This window comes from Osmerus mordax, chromosome 17 (assembly GCF_038355195.1).
Source record: "Osmerus mordax isolate fOsmMor3 chromosome 17, fOsmMor3.pri, whole genome shotgun sequence".
NCBI lineage: Eukaryota > Metazoa > Chordata > Actinopteri > Osmeriformes > Osmeridae > Osmerus > Osmerus mordax.
In genome coordinates this window covers 10,189,286-10,213,680 of record NC_090066.1, presented here as the reverse complement: position 1 = coordinate 10,213,680, position 24,395 = coordinate 10,189,286, and the positions used below count along the sequence as shown (strand labels likewise).

General features: G+C 43.2%; 2 protein-coding genes, 1 long non-coding RNA gene and 1 pseudogene across 3 annotated transcripts; 2 read left to right on the top strand and 2 right to left on the bottom strand.

Moving 5' to 3' along the window:
* The first annotated feature begins 67 nt into the window (after window positions 1-67).
* Window positions 68-22,911, top strand: LOC136960513 (zinc finger protein 721-like). Its single transcript, XM_067255022.1, has 3 exons — window positions 68-1,043; window positions 19,443-19,450; window positions 20,266-22,911. Exons 1-3 carry the CDS (start codon window positions 68-70, stop codon window positions 22,909-22,911), a joined length of 3,630 nt encoding a protein of 1,209 aa, XP_067111123.1.
* Window positions 8,120-10,849, bottom strand: LOC136959966 (uncharacterized). Its single transcript, XR_010878801.1, has 3 exons — window positions 10,598-10,849; window positions 9,550-9,867; window positions 8,120-8,382 (listed from the first exon to the last, which is right to left on the bottom strand). It is a non-coding gene; the product is annotated as an uncharacterized lncRNA (long non-coding RNA).
* On the top strand, window positions 11,642-13,002 carry LOC136959960 (vitelline membrane outer layer protein 1 homolog). The gene is made up of 4 exons (XM_067254212.1): window positions 11,642-11,865; window positions 12,030-12,142; window positions 12,432-12,738; window positions 12,939-13,002. Exons 1-4 carry the CDS (start codon window positions 11,650-11,652, stop codon window positions 12,942-12,944), a joined length of 642 nt encoding a protein of 213 aa, XP_067110313.1. The 5' UTR covers window positions 11,642-11,649; the 3' UTR covers window positions 12,945-13,002.
* LOC136960419 (cyclin-L1-like) lies at window positions 13,359-17,570 on the bottom strand (annotated as a pseudogene).
* Window positions 22,912-24,395: the final 1,484 nt, after the last annotated feature.

Here is a 24,395-nt window from a genome sequence, read left to right as displayed (position 1 = left end):
CTTCCAGAGACTAGATACAAGACAGGATCCAGAGAGACTAGACAGAGAACAAAGAGAGAGCTGAGTTATGGAGACACATCACTGTGATACATGTGGGAAGAGCCTTTCCTCATCCAGTAACCTTAAGAGGCACATGAGGATCCACACTGGAGAGAAGCCCTACAGCTGTGACCTCTGTGGTAAAACCTTTAGCCAGGCTGGCACATTCAGAATACACTGCAGGATCCAAACTGGAGAGAAGCCCTACAGCTGTGACCTCTGTGGTAAAACCTTTAGCCGTGCTAGCAGTTACACAGTTCACCGCAGGATCCACACTGGAGAGAAGCCCTACAGCTGTGACTTCTGTGGTAAAACCTTTAGCCGGGCTTGCTATTTGAAAAATCACAGCAGAATCCACACTGGAGAGAAGCCCTACAGCTGTGACCTCTGTGGTAAAACCTTTAAACAGACTGGAGAATTGACAGTTCACCGCAGGATCCACACTGGAGAAAAGCCCTACAGCTGTGACCTTTGTGGTAAAACCTTTAGCTGTGCTAGCAGTTTCACAGTTCACCGCAGAATCCACACTGGAGAGAAGCCTTACAGCTGTGACCTCTGTGGTAAAACCTTCAAACAGACTGGGGAATTGACAGTTCACCGCAGGATCCACACTGGAGAAAAGCCCTACAGCTGTGACCTCTGTGGTAAAACCTTTAGCCGTGCTAGCAGTTACACAGTTCACCGCAGGATCCACACTGGAGAGAAGCCCTACAGCTGTGACTTCTGTGGTAAAACCTTTAGCCGGGCTTGCTATTTGAAAAATCACAGCAGAATCCACACTGGAGAGAAGCCCTACAGCTGTGACCTCTGTGGTAAAACCTTTAAACAGACTGGGGAATTGACAGTTCACCGCAGGATCCACACTGGAGAGAAGCCCTACAGCTGTGACCTCTGTGGTAAAACCTTTAGCAGTGGTAGCAGTTTCACAGTTCACCGCAGAATCCACACTGGAGAGAAGCCCTACAGCTGTGACCTCTGTGGTAAAACCTTTAGCAGTGGTAGCAGTTTCACAGGTCACCGCAGAATCCACACTGGAGAGAAACCCTACAGCTGTGACTTCTGTGACTATTCAGGTAAAACAAATAGCCATCTGAAGAGTCACCTGCGTGTCCACAATAGAAAAACCCCAAAGCAGTGATGTCTGGGGCCAAGCTGTCTTAGCAGTCACCACCTGAGAGAGCTTGTGTATGACCCACAGCTGGAATAACTACTGGCCTGCACCGACTGGGACAGCACATGCAGTAACACCAGATCTACATTCCAACATGACAGGACACAGGGAAGATACTCTACCCCTGTAACAATGGAGGGGAAGCTGTGTCAGACTGGGTAGAATCTTGGCAGACACTGGCTGACACATTTCAGTTTTGAAGCACACATTGGTAATTTCATAAGAAACCCATCAAGGTGCTCAATATTAATTTCTGGTTGACCTCTTTATCTCTGTAGCCCTTTAGAGTGTCTGTGTGTTTGACCCATCAGTTGAGTAAAATTGGTTGATTTGTTTATTGTTTTAATTACAAGAGCTGTTGAGGGTCATGCAGGTTGTTCTTGAAACTGTATCTGTAATTTAGGGAATACAATACTTAGTAGTTCTGATGAACTCTGAAAATTGTGTCAATACTGAAGGATTGTTAAGGATTTTACCATCATCAACCCAAGACTTTGGAAAGACCTGTCTGAGGACATTTGATTTCATTCACTGTACGTCATGCTAAATACACCAGATTGTGCACAAAGAAAGTACAGCAGAAGATCAATAACCAGAACAAGCAAGACAGGCATTATTTTTATATATATTTCTTTTTATTGTTGTTTACTTTATTAGAGTGTTTATAGTTTCATGATCATGTTTTTAATGATTCTCTAATTAAAGTCTTCATTTTGACACCATACTTTGAGTCAAGTTCCTCTATGGATACAATGTTGTACAATGTCATATCATTTTATTTTAAGTTTGGCAAAGGTGTTGAGATACACAACTAATGAATGATTCTCTCTTTTAGAGTTCTCTCCTTTTAGAGAATCATTGAGTGGCCCAGCTGTGAATGATTTTATGAGGCAAGACTTACCCACCAAAAACGTACCCATCAAGTTCGTTCAGCGTCAATGCACCTCTTCAGTTCTGTTATGCTGGTGTCTTGAGTGCTCGAGCCAAGGGCACTGGACATCAGGCAATAAGCGATAGGTTCTGCCACCTCCTCATAAAAGCAATAAATATTTTGAATGGTAACTTTAATCTGCGATGACTTTGCGAGGTTCATTTATGTACAGGCAAAATACATTGAAAGATGGAGAATAAAACATTGTGCTATTTGGTCAAATAGAAAATAAAGTTAAATCACCTGTTGCAGTTGTTTGTCGCTTGAATTCTGCAATCTCTGCCCTAGCCCGAGACTAAACAATACAGGTGTAGGTGTTGTAACGAAATCGGTGACCTATCCAAAACAGATTAGCAAAACAGTGTGGCAAGCATCAACAAAAAATCATTAAAAAAAAACAAATACAATCGGTTAAGCACATTTGTTCGTACTGAAATTACAAAACTCTTAGCACACACTTAACACAACAAGTTTGTGGACTAAACTCAACCTTGCTTTCACACAGAATGCATTGAATGACTGCAATTTATTTGTTAGAATCACTGTAGAGACAGCGTAGTCCTGCCAGGAAAATTAGCGATCGAGGATCTGTATCGTTGTTTACCTCAAAAGTCAGATTTACATAACGGTCTGGCGGCTGGCGCACACCTGCAAGGATCACAATGTAGACTTACCATATAAATTGGTGTGTGACTGAGTGTTGCCTATGAATATAATTCACAGCACAGAAGAGATTCTCAATGAGTTGACACAGTGAGTACATCTGTTGCACATCTGTACAGGCTACCGCTCCCATCTAGTGGTAGACTGTGGTAATGCACGCAACCAGACCGTGTTCTGTACAATGTCATGTGTGGAATAAATTGTTTATGAAACCCCCACTGAGCGGAACGAAGCGCAGTGATACACGTCCCGTCGCAGCACCTCGTTCTAGAAGAGGGGTCTTGTGTTGGGGTTTGGGGTCTCAGAGGCATGTATACCAGAACATGACATCAAGACATCATTCTTCATGTTGCTTTTACGTTCACACAGAGAAGCCTGACTCACCTTCTGCAGGGTAGGACTTCGTTCAACCAGCTTCATAGACAGAACCCAGTGACGCTGCTGTCATGGTTTATTTTTATTTTATTGAGTACAAATCTGACATGAACACGTGCAGACTAAAAACCAGTGTAACAAATTCACCACAATCCTAAAAGGTTTGGAAATCAAGAGTCTGCATACAGCTGTAAAAAAATATGGCCTCCCTTTCTCTCATTCTGGAGACCCCCGGCTAATCTTTGTGTTTTTACAGAATACGGCTTTAGAAGAACGCACGCTTGTCCAAATCATAGATCTAACAAACACAACCCTTGTTAGTTGTCTGTTATGTGCAAAAAATTCGTTCCTGAACGATCCTTTTATTGTTGTACATTCAATTAAATGGGAAAATGTGTCCAAACGTTTGACTGGTACTGTACATACTCATTCCTTCTTCCACTGAGTAGGGCTTTTATAAATCAAAGAGTTCCCAATACGTCAGCATTTAAACCATCTTTACACTTTAAATGTCATTTCCATAGTCCATAACTTTACATTGAAACAAAAAAAGGGGGGGGGGGGATGTTTGCAGAGGACGAAGAGAAAGAAATCAAATCTGAATGAAGTACTGGAGGCAAGAGGTGGGGTGGAAGAGAGAAGAGGAGAGAGCTCTGGCAGGGCTCTGGCAGCAAGGAAGATGCAGGCACAGGCGATGGTCTCAGCTTGGACCCTCACAAACACGTTAGTCCTCAGGCTGTCGTTCATGTAGTTCCTACGACACACAGGAGACACATACAGAAAACATGGCACCTTCGCCCCCACACTCACCCCTCTGTCCACCAACCCCCACAACATCACAGCCCAGCCCTGATCCACAGCTGTGGTCACCAAGCCTGCCCAGGACCAAAGGGGAGAGCCCTAGGCTTAAGGGAAGGATTTTTTGACAGTCCCAGGCCTTGACCAACCTGCCCTTACGCCCACCCTATACAGCCTGGCTCTCAGGCTGGGTGTCTGTAGGGTGGGGGTCGTCCATGCACAACAGATGAGAAGCACTTCCAGTGGACTGGGCCCTGTGTCAGGGCAGGGGGCTGTACCACAGAGACATCTTACCATACCATACCAAACTCCATCTATCAATATCACAAGCAACATAATTCATAGATATAGCATATTTCTCTCCTGGACATGACCAAATGTCATGTTCTCATAAGCCAATATAGCAGGGTATGGATCAAACATTGTTTATTATTTTCAGAACATTCATAACATAATACAATACTAGAGAGGGTACAATTTCTGGGGAAATTGTAGGGTGTGCTTGCTTGCTTCGGTTGCACAGGGGTCCGTTTTTTAATTCCATTTTTACAACTGATAAAAATGCATACTTATTATTTATAAAGATTACATAGATTTAAAAGCATTTTTTTTTTGCTGCTCATTTACAACTCAAAATACAGGTGAAGTGTAGAATGAAATAGATGTCTTCTCATTTCCCCTGCTAGAGGCAGCCTCATAGTTGAATCAAAACGAATACATTTGGCAGACCGGTGTAAAAATTGACCGAATCTCTATGACTTAAACGTCCTTTTAAGTTTTTCCCTTCTCGTGATATTTTCAGGCATTTAGCCTACTCATATTGCATTCATTCATTAATAAAGAACCCCCTTTGAAGATTATTCTACGACGTTAGCCGGCAGTAGAAGATGGAATCTCAATTCAAACAGTACCATCTGCTAACTGAAAATATGTCCCCAAAAACGTAAATAAGCTTGACATTTATTTAGTGGAAAATCGCTCATTCATAAAAACTGGTAGCGATCATTGTCAGTAACAACGCAACATGCGATATAGCCCTGTGTGGAGAAGCTGCCCCGGTAAATTGTACTATTACAGTACAGTACTAGACTACTGCTGTGTTCGTCTTGGTAGCTATAGGTTTGCCACCTTCAATACAGAAAAATAAGGGACGCCTGCCGCAACGGGGGGTGGGGGGGTGGGGGGGATTATTTAGTCATTTAGCCGATTGATACATGGACATTATAAAAAGATATCTGCTATTGAAATCAGTGTGAACAGATGCACTCAGTCTCTCTCTATCACAACTCAAGTGGTCATATCGTCATAGCTGAATACACAGCTAAGACGATTATAAACATAGGCCAACAAAGTTGGGGGGGGTATCTGGAGCTCCAGATACTCTCCGCCAAGAGACCCGCCCTCCTCTGACTCTGATTGGCCGTGACCCTGAAACAAACCGATCAAACCAACGGTGGCAGCGAGTATTACCCAATCAGGGGTAGAATATGACGAGTCTTCACAGAATGCGGGGGGGATGATTTGCATGGGATGCTGCGTTGAATCCAACTCTGAAAATACAGGACAAAACTCGTTCCTTTTTGATTCAAAACGGGACGCGCTATTTTATTCTCAAATACGAGACGATTCCGTATTTTAATGGACGGGTGGCAACCCTAGAGTAGGCTACTTTGCATTTAACTTTACACCATTTATTTATTTTAATTTTAAACATCATATATCAAAACCTACAATAACAAAGAAAACAGAGGCCTGTTCCATAAAGCGAGTTTATTGAATAAGCCAGACTTGTGTTAGTTAGTCGGACTCATTTCTAGTTCATTCGGTTCCATAAAGCTAGCTCAACATAGTTCGAACTCGGTTACAATGGTAACTAGCCGAGTAGGCTATAATTATCATAGCTATGTAATTGTTAACAGTAGCCTACAATTGCAAAACAAACCTAAATCCATAGGCCTACATCTATCCTCCATTTTCCCGGCACAAAAACCATGTTACAAAGTTAGGCTACTGGATAATGTATTGATTAATAGTAGGCTATTTATTTTAAACAATGTAAAAAAAAAAACCGATCCATGTTTTACCTCTCGGGCTGTTTAAGAATAGGGTGCACACGCAATTAGCTTGCCTACTTAAATCTGACTTGAATTAGTAGGAGTGCGTGAGCTGAAATTGGCCTTTATGGAACCGCTTTAGCCCCGCTTGACTAATGAATCTAATTCAAGTCAGGTTTGGGACTTTCAGTCCAACTTATTTGAGCGGGATTTATGGAACAGGCCTCTGGTATAACAGAAAACCACTACATAGCCTACTAAAATCAGTGGCCAAGCAACACTGCTTGCAGCTTGTCCAGCTCAGGACCTATGATGCTGGGCTGGGAAGAGTAGGAGGGTGGGGAGAGAGGAAATGGGGTAGGAGAGAATAATATGTACAGTTTACCTGTTAAGATTTGCTTACATGATGTGTCTCTTTTGGTTGTTTAAATGTTTCCATAGAGGTACCTTGCCCTTATATCAGTGGCCATGTTTTCAGTAAATATGCCTGCTCACCTTAACTAATTCCATCATGTCTTTAACAAAGCCGTCCACCTCAGGCCCCTCCAACGCTCCAGTCTTGCTCTGTCAAACACGGAAGGGGGATAAACTCTACATCCCTGTGATGAGAATAACATTCTTAAAACGAAGATAGATTTTGATAACAATATCAAAGCAAACAAATACCACTGCTACGCTGACGACACGCAGCTGTACCTGTCGTTCCCCCCGACCGATCCGGGGATCTCAGCTAGGATTGAGGCCTGCCTCACAGACATCTCCGCCTGGATGACCGAGCACCACCTCCAGCTGAACCTCGCCAAAACAGAACTTCTCATCATCCCGGCTAAACCCTCCATCTCCCACGATCTCTCAATCACCCTGGGATCTGCGACGGTGACCCCTTCATCCTCTGCCAGGAACCTTGGGGTTACCATGGACGACAAGCTCTCCCTCACGGCCCACATTGCTGCGGTCTCCCGGTCGTGTAGATTCACCCTCTACAACATCCGGAAGATCAGGAGATACCTGTCTGAGCACTCCACCCAGCTGCTAGTCCAAGCACTTGTCCTCTCCAAGTTGGACTATTGCAACTCGCTGCTCGCTGGTCTCCCAGCATGTGCAACCCGCCCTCTTCAGAGGATTCAGAACGCAGCGGCCCGCCTGGTCTACAATCTACCCAGACGCTCCCATGTTACCCCGCTCCTCATCTCTCTTCACTGGCTACCTATCATGGCCCGTATCAGATTCAAGACCCTGGTATTGACCTTCCGAGCAGTGAACGGGACTGCACCCGTCTACATCAAGTCTCTCCTGCAGCCTTACACCCCCACCCGTCACCTACGGTCTTCTTCAGACAACCGCCTGGTGGTCCCACCGCTCAAGACCGCCCGGTCCCAACACAAGCTCTTCTCCTGTCTGGCCCCCCAGTGGTGGAATCAACTCCCCACCTCCATCAGAGATACTGACTGTCTCTCCACCTTCAAGAAAAGGCTCAAGACGCACTTGTTCCGGGAGTACAACGGTACTTAGGAATGGTTCGCTTGACCCGATGTTAGTTTCCTCAAGGATCACAATGACTCTTGCTTAGAGACTTGTTGCTCTTGTGGTTAGTGGTAACTGATTTAAATTTTTGTTCTTGCTGTGATATATTGTTTTTATTACTGTTGCTTGCTTTTTTCCACAGGTACACTTGCACTTATAGCGGTTCATGTTGTTTAATTGTAACTTGTTTAACTACATGCTCTTATGGTTCTTCCCTTTGGCACTTACTTTGGTTGTTCACAATGTGTGCTCACAATGTATGTTCACAATGTATGTTTTGGCTACTCGCGATGTTTTTTGGCTATCTTGTTGTTATGATCAGTGACCTATGCACTTTGTAAAGCTCTCTCTTGGAAGTCGCTTTGGATAAAAACGTCTGCTAAATGAATAAATGTAAAGCGAAAGCTAAAAGAAAAACGTATTTCTTATGTGATGAGACTCGTATTCTGAGAAGCAGAAAGAAAACAATATGTAAAATATTGTGTACAATATGCATATTGAATATATAATCATTAACATTCCACTGTTTAGTTTTTTATTGTTTTTGTAATTGTTTTTATTGGATTTTAATTAATGTGATCCTATTCATTAGAGAAGAATCGGGGTGACTTTATTGGATGAGCTTGTTGCATAGCTACAGTGGGACGGTCATTGGCATAACTACAACACAATAATATATAATAGTTTCTTGTTGGACATGTGTATCATTTTAATCTGAAAGGAAGCCTTGCATCTATATCTTGTTTTTCTCAGTCAGGCTCACTCACAACATCATAGTGGTCAAAGATGTGTTCAAAGTCTCTCTTCCTCTCCTCTTTGCTGCAGGCCTGTAGAAACAGAGCGGCAGATTAATTGTGTTTTTCCTAAGAAAATGAAGCTGTGGAATACAAGAGACGAAGGAGGCAGGGACTCACATCCAGTTTGAACTCAAGCAGGAAGTTCTCTTCCAGAGACAGTATTCTATTAGGGGTATTACATGTAACTCTTATTAGTTCAGAAAATCCTTTCGATGTTGAAATGAGAGAAGGAAAATATCAAACACTATACCCCTGACTATGCACTTGTTGAGATCTGAGGTGTTGTACAGGTTCAAGCAGTATGGCAGCATTTCCAAGTAGCCAATCAAAACGGTCACATTCCTTCAGATCTCCACAAACATGTAGTGGTTGACACAAGAACACCAAACACAGTCTAGCAAAATGACTGAAGGGTATAATACCTGTCTAGCAGAATGACTGAAGGCTATAATACCTGTCTAGCAGAATGACTAAAGGGTATATAATACCTGTCCAGCAGAATGACTGAAGGGTATATAATACCTGTCGAGCAGAATGACTGAAGGGTATATAATACCTGGCCAAATGGTTCAAATCCAAGCATCCATCTTTATTTCACTTACTTCAGAAAACTCAGCTGGTGTCTGTCTTAGTCTCTCTGGAGCGCTGTGATCTCCCTATCTGCCCAGAGTCAGAGCTGCTCTCCTCTAAATGGGGTTATGAGTCTAGAGGGTAATTTAACATTTGTCTGAGTTACAAATTCTGAAATGGAGACTGTGGAACAGTGTATTGGCAGATGAGAAAACTTGGACAAGCTCCACAGCACGAGTAGTGTACATCAGGAGTTTCCTCTATTTCTATTAATGAAATATAAATCTAACTTTTCATACAGAATGTTCATGTCAGGTGCTCAAGTCAGGTGTTTAAATTATCGTTTTTTGTCACTTTTGTAGCATCAGCTGAAATGCTTGATGCTGCGCCAAGATGAAGATGAGACAAAAACTGTTTTATGGACTGAGTTAATGTCGGCCACACTAGAGGGTGATGGTTGCATTAAGCTAATTAGACTGCTGTCTGATCTCATAGGCCGCACCCTGCAGAGGAATAAATCACTTTGTTATAGGGAAAGAGTTTGGGTTATATTAGCTGCTTGCATGTGTGTTTCACGCATATACGGTATATGTTCCTTCAGGCAAACGCAATGATGTCACCTCTTACCATGGCATCTGTGTACTCCTCCAGTTTGCTGGAGAATACAGTTGTCTGTTGTTGTAGAAACAGATCATTTAGGAAACTCTGTTTTAAAGGACAGACACACCAGTGTAAGAGTAAGACAAACTAGGGTTAGGGTTTGACATGCTGGTGCAGATGACAGGATTACGTTATAGTTCAATATAACAATACAGGGAATTAAACATCATTATTTTAGGAGACTTCTGGACTTTACTTTGAGTCTGTTTACGGTAAGGTCAAAATTACTTTCAGCTCCACTGCAGATATGTACCCACTGCTGTCTGCGTCGTACTTCCTCCAGATCTACAGAGAGAGAGAAGATAAAAATGTGACATTCACACCAAACAGTTTATCGTCGAAATAGTAAGATAATCATGATGACAATGTAACAAAATTAATAGAGAAAACAAACGCTACATTCAGAGCAACCAAAAACAAAGGTATTTTAAATGCAAATAAACCTAGCGCACCTATTGCACCTGAGCAAGTATAGTAGGCTAATCAAACTCATTGATCGGTTTAGCTTCTCCTTTTGTAAACCCATCCTGCAAACCAAAATAGCGACGCCGGCTATATGAAAGAACAATTGCCTGACACATACAAATTCAAATTGCCTATCACCGGTACTCGGTGGCTGCAGTAGGCCAAATATGTCTTTGCAAAGACAAGAGAATAAGTAAACACATTTTGGGCCTCTGCACGAAAAAACTCTTGGCTATAAAACCAGTAAATATACATTTTACAACACTGGAAACATTACAAAAATGTGATGCATGTGTTATGCCAGGTTGCTTTGCGTTGTCTTGTCCTAAGAATTTCAGTGCCCAGTCTGACCTTGTGTTGTTTTGTGCATCTGACCATAAAAGACTTGAACTGGAACTCAGCTAACAATCAGACTAAATGGTAGAACAGTGGTGGTTGAAAAAACAGCGATTCAAGTTCACAACACAATCCCCCTGTGGACACATAAAACAACTAAAAATACATGAAATAGGATTACATTTTAAAACCAGCATATACAACTCATATTCACCTCTTGTTTTTCAGGGACACATAAAAATGCTCTCTCTTGATAGAGTGACTTAGGAGTTCAGCCACTTCTATTGTCCAACAATTGAAAGCAGACACAAGGACAAGTAACTTAAAATGCAAAGAAAAATAGTAAGATAATCATGATGACAATGTAACAAAATCAATAGAGAAAACAAACGCTACATTCAGAGCAACCAATAACAAAGGTATTTTAAATGCAAATAAACCTAGCCCACCTAACGCACCTGAGCAAGTAGCCTATTCATGGGTTTCATGTGACGTCACACAGTGGTCGCGGCGCCATCTTAACCCTGTAAGACCCCTTGTTGTAAAATTACGTCACCTTTAGCTCCCAAAAAAACAAATTTTCAAAAAGAAATGTTGCGTCGCTGTATCGTTGCACGGTTTAGGATAATATTATAGTAAGTTAAATAGTATGGTTCAGTACATAAGTGAAGTTAACACCATTTTGCTACCTGCATATACCTAAAGCTTTCATGACGCAAAATACGGTAAATCAACTTAGGTTAGGTTCACAGTTTGTTGAACTCGCTTTCTGAAATACCCCCCTGTTCTACTACCCATGCTGGTTCACAAGACTGTAAATAATCAACATATAGATAACAACATTCCCATCAGGCAGGGGCCAAGCTACCCCTAGCTCAAAAAGAGCCACCTCCCTGAAATGAGTTTTTGCAGGTTGCAGGTCTGCATTCCCTCAAATTTGTATCCCCCCCCCCCCCCCCCCCCCCCCCCCCCAATGTTGACTCTATGGCTACGGCCTTGCTCTCTAGTTCATATCAGCTTTACTGGAACCGAAAAGTAAAGGATTCCCATTTTACAGTAAATCAAGTCAGAGACCAGGGTTAGGTTCACAGTCTGTTGAACTTGCTTACTGGAATACCCCCCTGTTCTACTACCCATGCTGGTAAAAAGACTGTTATTTATATGTTAATTATTTACAATGTGGAGGCCACATTAGGCCAGGTCAAGCTATAAGAGATATCAGTTCTCAGTTGGCTTTCTGTGTCTTCAGGCTGAGAGACTGTAAACATGGCCATCTTTCTCCCAATTGCTGTGGTCCTTGCTACGTTGTCCCCTGGCCTCTCTGCATATGGGGAGAAGACGTCCATAGAGCGTGCAGGCACGGCATACAGTAGCAGACCCTACTCATCTGTGCTTACCGTGTCCAATGGAGAGAAGTTTGGGACGTGGAAATGGCCTGAGATGTGTCCTGACACGTTCTATGCTGTTGGGTTCAGTCTGAGGGTAAAAACTATGTATTGTGTGTGTCAATTTACAAATTGCAAGTTTGTGAGAGTTTGGTTCAAATGTTTGTCAGTTTTGGAATCAATACAGTTGTGCATAGAAGTAACCCACACTACTATTTGGGTTAATTTCATGCTAGCATGTGTCTATCTACTCTCTTTCAGGTGCAACCTCATCAATATTCTAGTGATGACACTTCCCTCAATGGCATTCGCCTCATTTGTGCCAAAGGCGAGGACAGGCGCTACCTTCATACAATCGAGTCTCACATTGGATAGTAAGATAACACTTTAGCTCTTACGGACTTGTTAAACTTCTTTGTAAACTTTGGCCTTCTGCCTTGTGTGAGTAGATTAAATATAGGGTACAGGTCAGGCTTCTGTCTGATCATGTAATTTCTTTGTAAAAATGTTGTTAAGATATGAGAATTGAGGAAACTTGAGTAACTTTACCTGTATATCCCTGGTAATTCACCAAAAGAGCACCTTCTGTCTGTTCCATGCTCCCTCATGATCTCTTTGACCTTTTCCCCCCTCTCCCTTCCCCATTGTACTCATTGTCTCCAGCTATGGTGACTGGTCGAGCCCTCAGTATTGCCCCACGGGAACACTCGTCTCCTTCCAGCTGCGTGTGGAGCCACACCGGGGCATATTGGATGACGACACTGCCGTCAATAACATCAAATTCCGCTGCAGCAGCGACCCAGTTCTGGAGGGTAACGGTAATGAGTGGGGAGAGTACGGCACCTGGAGCCACGAATGTCGCAATGGGGGCATCTGCGGCATTGAAACCAAGATGGACGAGTACAAGAGTTGGCTGGTCGACCACACATCTCTCAATGACGTGCGTTTCCACTGTTGCTCCCAATCCCAGGTAAAACAAACATGAAGATTGTAGTTTGTTGGTATTTATGGATGTCTACACATTTTTATGTTAGATGGCTTTTATTTAAAGCCATTTAAGTAAATTAATCAATAGAGCATATTGATGCCCCTGAAAGAAACATATACCCCTGTAATTACTTGAATCGTTCATTTTGACCTTGTTATAATTAGCACGATGCTTTTTTCCAGAAATGATCTGTGAGTACCCTTACCCTGACATCCGGCATTAAAGGACAATTATGTTAACGCTAAATGTCTCTGAGTCCTATTTCATTGTAAATCAGGCCTTCAAGGCCCCTGGGTGGCTACGACGTCACTCTTAGTATTTGGAATAGCCTAGTAAATGAGCAGCAACAAATGTATGGTTTTAAATCTATGCAATCTTCATAAATAATAAGTATGCATAGGCTACCTATTTAAATGACCGAAATATTACTTGTAAAATGTAAGTTAGAAAAAAACGCATCCATCTGCAACTGACGCAAACACACCTCACAATTTCCCCAGAAATTGTACCCTCTCTAGTAAGACACGTATTACTTTGCCGACACCATCTGTTATCAGCCTTTAGTGAGACGACTGGTGGCTATAACTTCTTAACTGTTTCTTTCAAAGGCCTGGCCCGCCAATGCGTTCCCCTGGGGAGAACACATAGGTGTTTGTCTGATTAATATCTAACCTGAACACAAGCCCTGAAAGGAGAATAATCATAAACATAATGGCATTTTGCAGTACACCAGTACACAGTACACCTGGCCCCAGCTTGCCCTAGAATCTCCCCTGCATATCAAGTCTATTTATACAGAAATGCAGACATACTTGTCTTGTTAAAAGACATCTGTGTAAACATTCACTTGTAATATACTGCGACTTAGGAGCACATAACTAAGCAGGTTTGGATTTTTGACAGCTTGTCAGCAGTGCAAGTCTGATTGTGCAACAGATAAAACAATAATACTGCGTGCAATGTATTCATTCTATTTATGTATTGGTAACCTGTGCATAATTGGTAGGAAAAAAACAATGCCGTAAAGTTCAAATTTCAAAGGACACTAATGAGAAGAATATGTCCTTTATTTATTTATTTTTGTTTAGGTGGGGGGATATTTATCCACATATCCGTCCGATATTTTGTAAGCTAGCAACACTTATACCTTTACCTGAAATACAACAACCCAGCACGACCCTGTGGCTGGGTTCAAAGCTCTCTCAGAACAGGGGTGAGAGAACCGAAGGCGACGAAATTAAAGCCCCCTCTATATTCCACTCTGAGAAACAGTCCATGGTTCCCTCGCCGATATCATTGTGATATTCAAAGTAGGATATAAAATGTCACTAATAAAATCCAGTAAGGTTATTCAGTGTGTTCGATAAGAGAACAGCGCAAGCAGCGTAAATTCCGATGGAGACTCGTCAAGCTGACTCACAAACACAATACAAAGCGCTTGAAGCCGAGTCTGGGGGTAAAGGATTTGGTTGCCAGATGACTTGATTTTATCCCCCTATTAAGGCGCTTGAGACCTCCACAAGAGCTTGTTGTGCTCTTCCCACTCTGCCAAACATATTTTCATTAGACCAATTATAGGACGTCATCATGGGCTTCCTACACATTGTAGCCTAATATGTTTCTTTTGAACCAACGTTGTTTAACATCAACACCTACAGATATTTAAGGCAAAGCAGTCAACGTTTTTAGGATATGTATGCTGACAGTTTTTGTTCTATAATCAATACGTTATTCGTCTAAGGCTTTGAAAGCCACGTAAACTGTTTTAGTTTATAATCAAACCTGGCAACCCTAATAGTTTGAAGCACGGCAGCTATTATTTCGGTAATCTTGCACCACCTAGTGGCTACAAGAGCAAAATGCATGAGCGGTCAACTGTGTGTGTAACAAAACAGCAGAAGCCTAGCTACAGTAGGTAGCCTATCTGAGAAACAATTCAAATGTTCTCTGTAATGATTCCTTCCTTACCGGGAGAGGTCTCCCTTGCCTTACACTTAGATATTAAGATGGGTAAATTTGAGGAGGTGGAGAGAGAGCATGTGTGTGTGAGCAGGTGCATGTAATTGCCAAATCAGTCTATTTTATATCAGTATATGTGTGGCGGCCTGCGGAAACCCTTCATATGGTGAAAATGTGACTTTCTGGGTATTATACATATTTGGAAACTGCAAACTCTCCTGAATACAAATCTGTTTAAATCACTCAAATATCTTTATCACAACTGAAGTTACAAAAGTAACTTTCTGTCCCTTTTTGACCTGTGTCAAAAAGGGATAGAAAGCAAGAAAACTGCATTGAAAGATTCCACTCCGTTTCATAATTCGATTTGACATGGCTTGAAAATCTTGCTAGCTAACATGTCCAAAACCCGTTGAAATTAACTGCTTTTCACAAGCAATCAACTTGTTGTACATTACAATGAAGTTTAGGGTGTTAACTAGGCTATACAAAACAAATCTCTGGCTTATAGCCAACAATGAGCGGCCGCGACATTTGACGGGTTTCCGCTGGCCGCCACACATATGCTATCTGTTTATCGAGGTGTCTGTTGCCAGCCATCGCGTGGTAGGTGAGACACCTGACAGGTAACTGTCAACAGATTAATAAACGTGTGTTCATGGTCACAGCTCCAGCAGCTGATACTATTATCACGCTAACGTTCTACTCATGTTTGTTGACTGCATATCTGATAATGGGTTGCTTTCTTTGCAGATAAACTTCCGGATCAGTATATGGTACATACGCTGTGAGGAAGTCTTTTGCTGCATCAGCCTACGGGAAAACTTTCACTGATGTGTGATATCATTGCCATATTAGTCAGATACTTAGAAGGCCTATGGTAAAGTACATTTTAGCATAGTGTTTCCAAAGAAACACTTTTGTTACACTCCTATGTATTATTGGTAACATTGGTTATATTGGTGCTTCTTAATGATGTAATTTGTGTTCAGATTCAACTTTATATTGAGATTTATATATGTATAAAATATATGTGTGTGTACAGTGTGTTAGCTGTATCCGACTGGACCACTGTGTGGCCCACAGGTCAGGTGATTACTTGTGATCCAGATCCTGCCTCTCTTGATGAATGGGGCGGAGTGGTTTCCATGGAAACCCACGCTCTCCATGAGACACCATACTGTGTTCTGTTAATACATCTTCCTGTTCCATTAGTATCCCACCTGGACATGCTCAGAAGCCCTCCATTCATCAGACACGGACCTCTGTTGTAATGCACGATTGATCCGAAATGCTTTCATGGTAATAAACAGGAAATATTGAGAGCTGAAGAAGAAATGTGATTTAACAGACTTCGATATCTAAAATGCAATCCGTAGTGTGTGTGTGTGCAGTGGTGTTGTGTGTATGTGCAGTAGTGTGTGTGTGCAGTAGTGTGTGTGTGTGTGTGTGTGTGCAGTAGTGTGTGTGTGTGCAGTAGTGTGTGTGTGTATGTGCAGTAGTGTGTGTGTGTAAGTGCAGTAGTGTGTGTGTGCAGTAGTGTGTGTATGTGCAGTAATGTGTGTGTGTATGTGCAGTAGTGTGTGTGTGTGCAGTAGTGTGTGTGTGTGTGTGTGTGCAGTAGTGTGTGAATGTGCAGTATTGTTTGTGTGTGTCTCCCCCATTGTGTGGGCTCTTGGAGCCCTGTGCTCGGTTGTCCGGCTCCTTCTTGACAGGTTTCAGGTTCTGGGGGTTTGGGGACTTGTCCTCTGACTTCACAACATTAGGAGAACCTGGGAGAACACACACACACGTGTCATCCTCTGGTAGTGGACCAAGCTGCAGTCCAATCTACTGAACAAGGAAGGCAATGGTTATAACAGGAAGTTGTGCGTAGGTTACATATTTTGTACTGTCATACATGTGGTCAATGTAACTTTTGAATATCGCTCCAATGCCATTTGCGGCCAGGTCTCCTTGAAAAAGAGATTATGTCTCAACAGGTTTTCCTTGTTAAATAAAGGTTGAATGAAAAATAAAAGGTTGCCTTCACAAGGTTTGGAGCCAGGGGAGAAGTCCCCCAGGGCAGACAGCACGGGGGTCCCGTCAGGATTCAGCCCCTTGACCTTCAGCTTGGCCTCCTGCAGGAACATCTACCTCCTCTCCACCTCCTTCTCCAGATGATTGTAGTTAGGCTGAGGAGACAGAGAAGATGCCCTTGCAATCAAGGATCCCAAAAAGGTAGGAAACAGTGTGGTGGAACATGTATGTGGCTTAGTGCGGACAGTGTGTGTGTGTGTTACCTTCTTCCTGGTGTAGAGTTTGAGGGTGGTTAGGCAGATATCCTTGATCTCCTCGTCAGTGGCTCTGAACAGCAGATACCAGTGAGGTCTGGAGGGCAGGGGCTTCTAGAGAGAAGGATAGCAAGATAAAATAACAACTGGAGATCAAACTAGTATCTACAAACAGTGAGAGAGGTGAAGGGGCAAGAGGTGGGGTGGAAGAGAGAAGAGGAGAGAGCTACACCACCCACCTGCAGGGCTCTGGCAGTGAGGAAGATGCAGGCACAGGCGATGGTCTCACCTTGGAACCTCACAAACACGTTGGTCCTCAGGCTGTCGTTCATGTAGTTCCTACGACACACAGGAGACACATACAGAAAACATGGCACCTTCGGCCCCACACTCACCCCTCTTTCCACCAACCCCCACAACAACACAGCCCAGCCCTGATCCACAGCTGTGGTCACCAAGCCCGCCCAGGACCAAAGGGGAGAGCCCTAGGCTTGAGGCAGGCTTTTTTGACAGTCCCAGGCCTTGACCAACCTGCCCTTACGCCCACCCTATACAGCCTGGCTCTCAGGCTGGGTGTGTGGGAGGGATGGTGGAGATAGGCTGGAGCTAAAGCTTGCGGCAAGCCACAGCTGTGTCCAAGGCCGGGGTGGCGAGCGCAAGCTTGAGGGGAGCAACACTGCAGTAGAACCATAACACAGAAACAGGAACGCAGACTCTCAAGGTTAACTTTGTCCTTTGTAGGGTGGGGGATGTCCATGCACAACAGATGAGAAGCACTTCCAGTGGACTGGGCCCTTTGTCGGGGGAAAGGGGACTGTACCACAGACACATCTTACCATACCGTGGACTACATCCAGTAAGGTGTAGGTGTCTGATATACTCAACTTGAGTGACTCAGAAGGCTGGACAATGAATACAGGAAATCAAGGGAGTTAAATAGATTTAAATAGTATCACAATATGGGAGGATATGAGACGATTAGCATAGCCATCACAAGCACAGAAAAAAGGATACTGCATGCTAGATAGCTTTTGTTTAGGTCTTTAGATAGGGCTCCTAGAAATGGCCTTGATGTTCCTTCTATTTTCGTGTCACAGGCATTTCCTAGTCGCACCTGACAAATAACTAACTTATGGCCATGCAGGCATAAGAAAACAGCATAATAACGGTTTATCAATGATACAAGAAACATAATTAATAGATAAGCATATTTCTCTCCCGGACATAACCAAGGGTTATGTGCTCCTGAGCTTAATTTAGCAGGGTATAGATCAAACATTGTTTATTATATTCAGAGCATTTTAAACAGTATAAAAGTAATAAAGTAATCATTATATTTAATCATCGTTAACTAATCAGTGGTTACTGAAGGACAGACCTCTTCAAGGGTTACACATTTTTTGGTTTGCAATCCCTAACAGCCTAACCCTAGCCTTCCCTCTGATTACTGAAAACCTTTCTAGCTGGTTCTTACCCCCACTAACCCTCTTCACTGCTGCTTTGGGCTTGTATCGCTCCAAGACTCACAGTGTCTGGTTAATCCTACAGCTGCTCTGGAAAAGAAATGCTTTTCTTTAAATTACAAATTACATCAGGGATCTATCTATCCTTGAGTTTATCTGAACTACAAGTTTCTTTACAGTGTCATTTTGGTTCTAGCAGCCTTTGGTCACAGGCCTAACAGCAGTTTACAGACACTCACTCCTAAAGCTACTGGGTCCTAAGCTATGCAGGTTTCGGTTAAACAGGCTCTGCTTACCTGGTTATGATGGGCCCGAGTGAGTGTCAGTCAACCACCACCGCCCTGCCCCCTTACTCCGCCTTCTGGGTTCCCTTCTTGGGGACCTACTCTTCCAGATCTCTCCCCCAAACACGTCGGAGGTCACCATTTGTTGAGGTTCTAATTTGGGTGGAGAAGAACACCAGGTGAAATGGCAGCCCAATTTCTTAATAGTTTAATAAGATGACAAATTATGCAAATCAAACAATGAATACAATACACCAAGGTGTCTCAGTGTAGATCGGCGATACCAGTCAATGTTACCAGTCTAGCATCGTAGAGTAGAGAAGACAAAAGCCTTTGGTTTCTTCTGACCTGGTGTTGACTCTCAAGAGTTGTGAGGCCCATTGTTCCCTTTCCTTGTCCCTTGGTGTGGTCATGGTGTGGTCATGGTGTGGTCATGGTGCGGTCATGGTGCGGTCATGGTGCGGTCATGGAGCGGTCATGGTGCGGTAATCTTGCCTCCCCTATCCTTTGCCTCTCACCGGCCTTGACCTCCACATTCTCTGCAGCAAATCACATCACCCTGTGCACCCCTCCCTGCCAGTACGCTGACTAATTGCATTCCTCTTCTCATGAAAGGATACATTATCTGAGAATGACCATCTTCTCACTCTTTCAGACACTGTCATGTACTGGTGCATAATTATAATCATTACTTATTTTATCTGAAGCATTGATTGTATCTGGAATACATGTTCAACATGGTCATTACACATTTTGGTATATCTGAACCATTGATTGTATTTTTATTCAACAGAAGCATAGATTATATTCATCATTCAACAGAGATATAGAACATATGAAATAGAAGCATAGATGACTTTCCTCAACAAATTCTCAGTTTTTAAATAGAACTTAAGACACACACAATAGAGATTTGGATTTAAAACTTTGCAATTCCAATCCAAAGTCATTTTATGGTTAATTTGCATTTAATCTGTATTGTGTAGGTTAATCATATAGCCTATAATTTTGAAGAAAACCCAATTAAAATAAAGAGGAGTTGTATGCCAAAGATAAAGTTTTTTTGTCACAGAGTTGTGTTTTTCTCCAGTAAAAACAAACCTGAAAAACATACACATCTCACCAAATGATCAACATTACATGTGCAAAGTGGACATTATGACAGACAAAAGAGTTCCTTCATATGGGAAAGCTGAGTTCTCATTAACTTGGAACTGTTTCATCCAGATCCCCTACTGGCCAATCATACTTGGTCATGGGCGGAGACTAGACAGAGAAGATATCTTAAGGCTCCAGAGAGACAACAGAGACTCAATCCGAGAGACTACAGAGAGAGACTCAACCATAGAGAGACTCAACCAGAAACAGCAGTAACCAGACAGAGGATCAACGAGAGAAACAAGCTTCCAGAGACTACATACAAGACAGGATCCAGAGAGACTACACAGAGAACAAAGAGAGAGCTGAGTTATGGAGACACATCACTGTGATACATGTGGGAAGAGCCTTTCCTCATCCAGTAACCTTAAGAGGCACATGAGGATCCACACTGGAGAGAAGCCCTACAGCTGTGACCTCTGTGGTAAAACCTTTAGCCGTGCTAGCAGTTACACAGTTCACCGCAGGATCCACACTGGAGAGAAGCCCTACAGCTGTGACCTCTGTGGTAAAACCTTTAAACAGACTGGAGAATTGACAGTTCACCGCAGGATCCACACTGGAGAAAAGCCCTACAGCTGTGACCTCTGTGGTAAAACCTTTAAACAGACTGGGGAATTGACAGTTCACCGCAGGATCCACACTGGAGAAAAGCCCTACAGCTGTGACCTCTGTGGTAAAACCTTTAGCCGTGCTAGCAGTTACACAGTTCACCGCAGGATCCACACTGGAGAGAAGCCCTACAGCTGTGACTTCTGTGGTAAAACCTTTAGCCGGGCTTGCTATTTGAAAAATCACAGCAGAATCCACACTGGAGAGAAGCCCTACAGCTGTGACCTCTGTGGTAAAACCTTTAAACAGACTGGGGAATTGACAGTTCACCGCAGGATCCACACTGGAGAAAAGCCCTACAGCTGTGACCTCTGTGGTAAAACCTTTAAACAGACTGGAGAATTGACAGTTCACCGCAGGATCCACACTGGAGAAAAGCCCTACAGCTGTGACCTTTGTGGTAAAACCTTTAGCTGGGCTAGCAGTTTCACAGTTCACCGCAGAATCCACACTGGAGAGAAGCCTTACAGCTGTGACCTCTGTGGTAAAACCTTTAAAGAGACTGGGGAATTGACAGTTCACCGCAGGATCCACACTGGAGAAAGGCCCTACAGCTGTGACCTCTGTAGTAAAACCTTTAAACAGACTGGGGAATTGACAGTTCACCGCAGGATCCACACTGGAGAGAAGCCCTACAGCTGTGACCTCTGTGGTAAAACCTTTAAACAGACTGGAGAATTGACAGTTCACCGCAGGATCCACACTGGAGAAAAGCCCTACAGCTGTGACCTCTGTGGTAAAACCTTTAGCCGTGCTAGCAGTTACACAGTTCACCGCAGGATCCACACTGGAGAAAAGCCCTACAGCTGTGACTTCTGTGGTAAAACCTTTAGCCGGGCTTGCAATTTGAAAAATCACAGCAGAATCCACACTGGAGAGAAGCCCTACAGCTGTGACCTCTGTGGTAAAACCTTTAAACAGACTGGGGAATTGACAGTTCACCGCAGGATCCGCACTGGAGAAAAGCCCTACAGCTGTGACCTCTGTGGTAAAACCTTTAAACAGACTGGAGAATTGACAGTTCACCGCAGGATCCACACTGGAGAAAAGCCCTACAGCTGTGACCTTTGTGGTAAAACCTTTAGCTGTGCTAGCAGTTTCACAGTTCACCGCAGAATCCACACTGGAGAGAAGCCTTACAGCTGTGACCTCTGTGGTAAAACCTTTAAACAGACTGGGGAATTGACAGTTCACCGCAGGATCCACACTGGAGAAAAGCCCTACAGCTGTGACTTCTGTGGTAAAACCTTTAGCCGGGCTTGCTATTTGAAAAATCACAGCAGAATCCACACTGGAGAGAAGCCCTACAGCTGTGACCTCTGTGGTAAAACCTTTAAACAGACTGGGGAATTGACAGTTCACCGCAGGATCCACACTGGAGAAAAGCCCTACAGCTGTGACCTCTGTGGTAAAACCTTTAAACAGACTGGAGAATTGACAGTTCACCGCAGGATCCACACTGGAGAAAAGCCCTACAGCTGTGACCTTTGTGGTAAAACCTTTAGCTGGGCTAGCAGTTTCACAGTTCACCGCAGAATCCACACTGGAGAGAAGCCTTACAGCTGTGACCTCTGTGGTAAAACCTTTAAAGAGACTGGGGAATTGACAGTTCACCGCAGGATCCACACTGGAGAAAGGCCCTACAGCTGTGACCTCTGTAGTAAAACCTTTAAACAGACTGGGGAATTGACAGTTCACCGCAGGATCCACACTGGAGAGAAGCCCTACAGCTGTGACCTCTGTGGTAAAACCTTTAAACAGACTGGAGAATTGACAGTTCACCGCAGGATCCACACTGGAGAAAAGCCCTACAGCTGTGACCTCTGTGGTAAAACCTTTAGCCGTGCTAGCAGTTACACAGTTCACCGCAGGATCCACACTGGAGAAAAGCCCTACAGCTGTGACTTCTGTGGTAAAACCTTTAGCCGGGCTTGCTATTTGAAAAATCACAGCAGAATCCACACTGGAGAGAAGCCCTACAGCTGTGACCTCTGTGGTAAAACCTTTAAACAGACTGGGGAATTGACAGTTCACCGCAGGATCCACACTGGAGAAAAGCCCTACAGCTGTGACCTCTGTGGTAAAACCTTTAAACAGACTGGGGAATTGACAGTTCACCGCAGGATCCACACTGGAGAGAAGCCCTACAGCTGTGACCTCTGTGGTAAAACCTTTAGCAGTGGTAGCAGTTTCACAGTTCACCGCAGAATCCACACTGGAGAGAAGCCCTACAGCTGTGACCTCTGTGGTAAAACCTTTAGCAGTGGTAGCAGTTTCACAGGTCACCGCAGAATCCACACTGGAGAGAAACCCTACAGCTGTGACTTCTGTGACTATTCAGGTAAAACAAATAGCCATCTGAAGAGTCACCTGCGTGTCCACAATAGAAAAACCCCAAAGCAGTGATGACTGGGGCCAAGCTGTCTTAGCAGTCACCACCTGAGAGAGCTTGTGTATGACCCACAGCTGGAATAACTACTGGCCTGCACCGACTGGGACAGCACATGCAGTAACACCAGATCTACATTCCAACATGACAGGACACAGGGAAGATACTCTACCCCTGTAACAATGGAGGGGAAGCTGTGTCAGACTGGGTAGAATCTTGGCAGACACTGGCTGACACCTTTCAGTTTTGAAGCACACATTGGTAATTTCATAAGAAACCCATCAAGGTGCTCAATATTAATTTCTGGTTGACCTCTTTATCTCTGTAGCCCTTTAGAGTGTCTGTGTGTTTGACCCATCAGTTGAGTAAAATTGGTTGATTTGTTTATTGTTTTAATTACAAGAGCTGTTGAGGGTCATGCAGGTTGTTCTTGAAACTGTATCTGTAATTTAGGGAATACAATACTTAGTAGTTCTGATGAACTCTGAAAATTGTGTCAATACTGAAGGATTGTTAAGGATTTTACCATCATCAACCCAAGACTTTGGAAAGACCTGTCTGAGGACATTTGATTTCATTCACTGTAAGTCCTGCTAAATACACCAGATTGTGCACAAAGAAAGTACAGCAGAAGATCAATAACCAGAACAAGCAAGACAGGCATTATTTTCACCTATTTCTTTTTATTGTTGTTTACTTTATTAGAGTGTTATAGTTTCATGATCATGTTTTTAATGATTCTCTAATTAAAGTCTTCATTTTGACACCATACTTTGAGTCAAGTTCCTCTATGGATACAATGTTGTACAATGTCATATCATTTTATTTTAAGTTTGGCAAAGGTGTTGAGATACACAACTAATGAATGATTCTCTCTTTTAGAGTTCTCTCCTTTTAGAGAATCATTGAGTGGCCCAGCTGTGAATGATTTTATGAGGCAAGACTTACCCCCCAAAAACGTACCCATCAAGTTCGTTCAGCGTAAATGCACCTCTTCAGTTCTGTTATGCTGGTGTCGTGAGTGCTCGAGCCAAGGGCACTGGACATCAGGCAATAAGCGATAGGTTCTGCCACCTCCTCATAAAAGCAATAAATATTTTGAATGGTAACTTTAATCTGCGATGACTTTGCGAGGTTCATTTATGTACAGGCAAAATACATTGAAAGATGGAGAATAAAACATTGTGCTATTTGGTCAAATAGAAAATAAAGTTAAATCACCTGTTGCAGTTGTTTGTCGCTTGAATTCTGCAATCTCTGCCCTAGCCCGAGACTAAACAATACAGGTGTAGGTGTTGTAACGAAATCGGTGACCTATCCAAAACAGATTAGCAAAACAGTTTGGCAAGCATCAACAAAAAATCATTAAAAAAAAACAAATACAATCGGTTAAGCACATTTGTTCGTACTGAAATTACAAAACTCTTAGCACACACTTAACACAACAAGTTTGTGGACTAAACTCAACCTTGCTTTCACACAGAATGCATTGAATGACTGC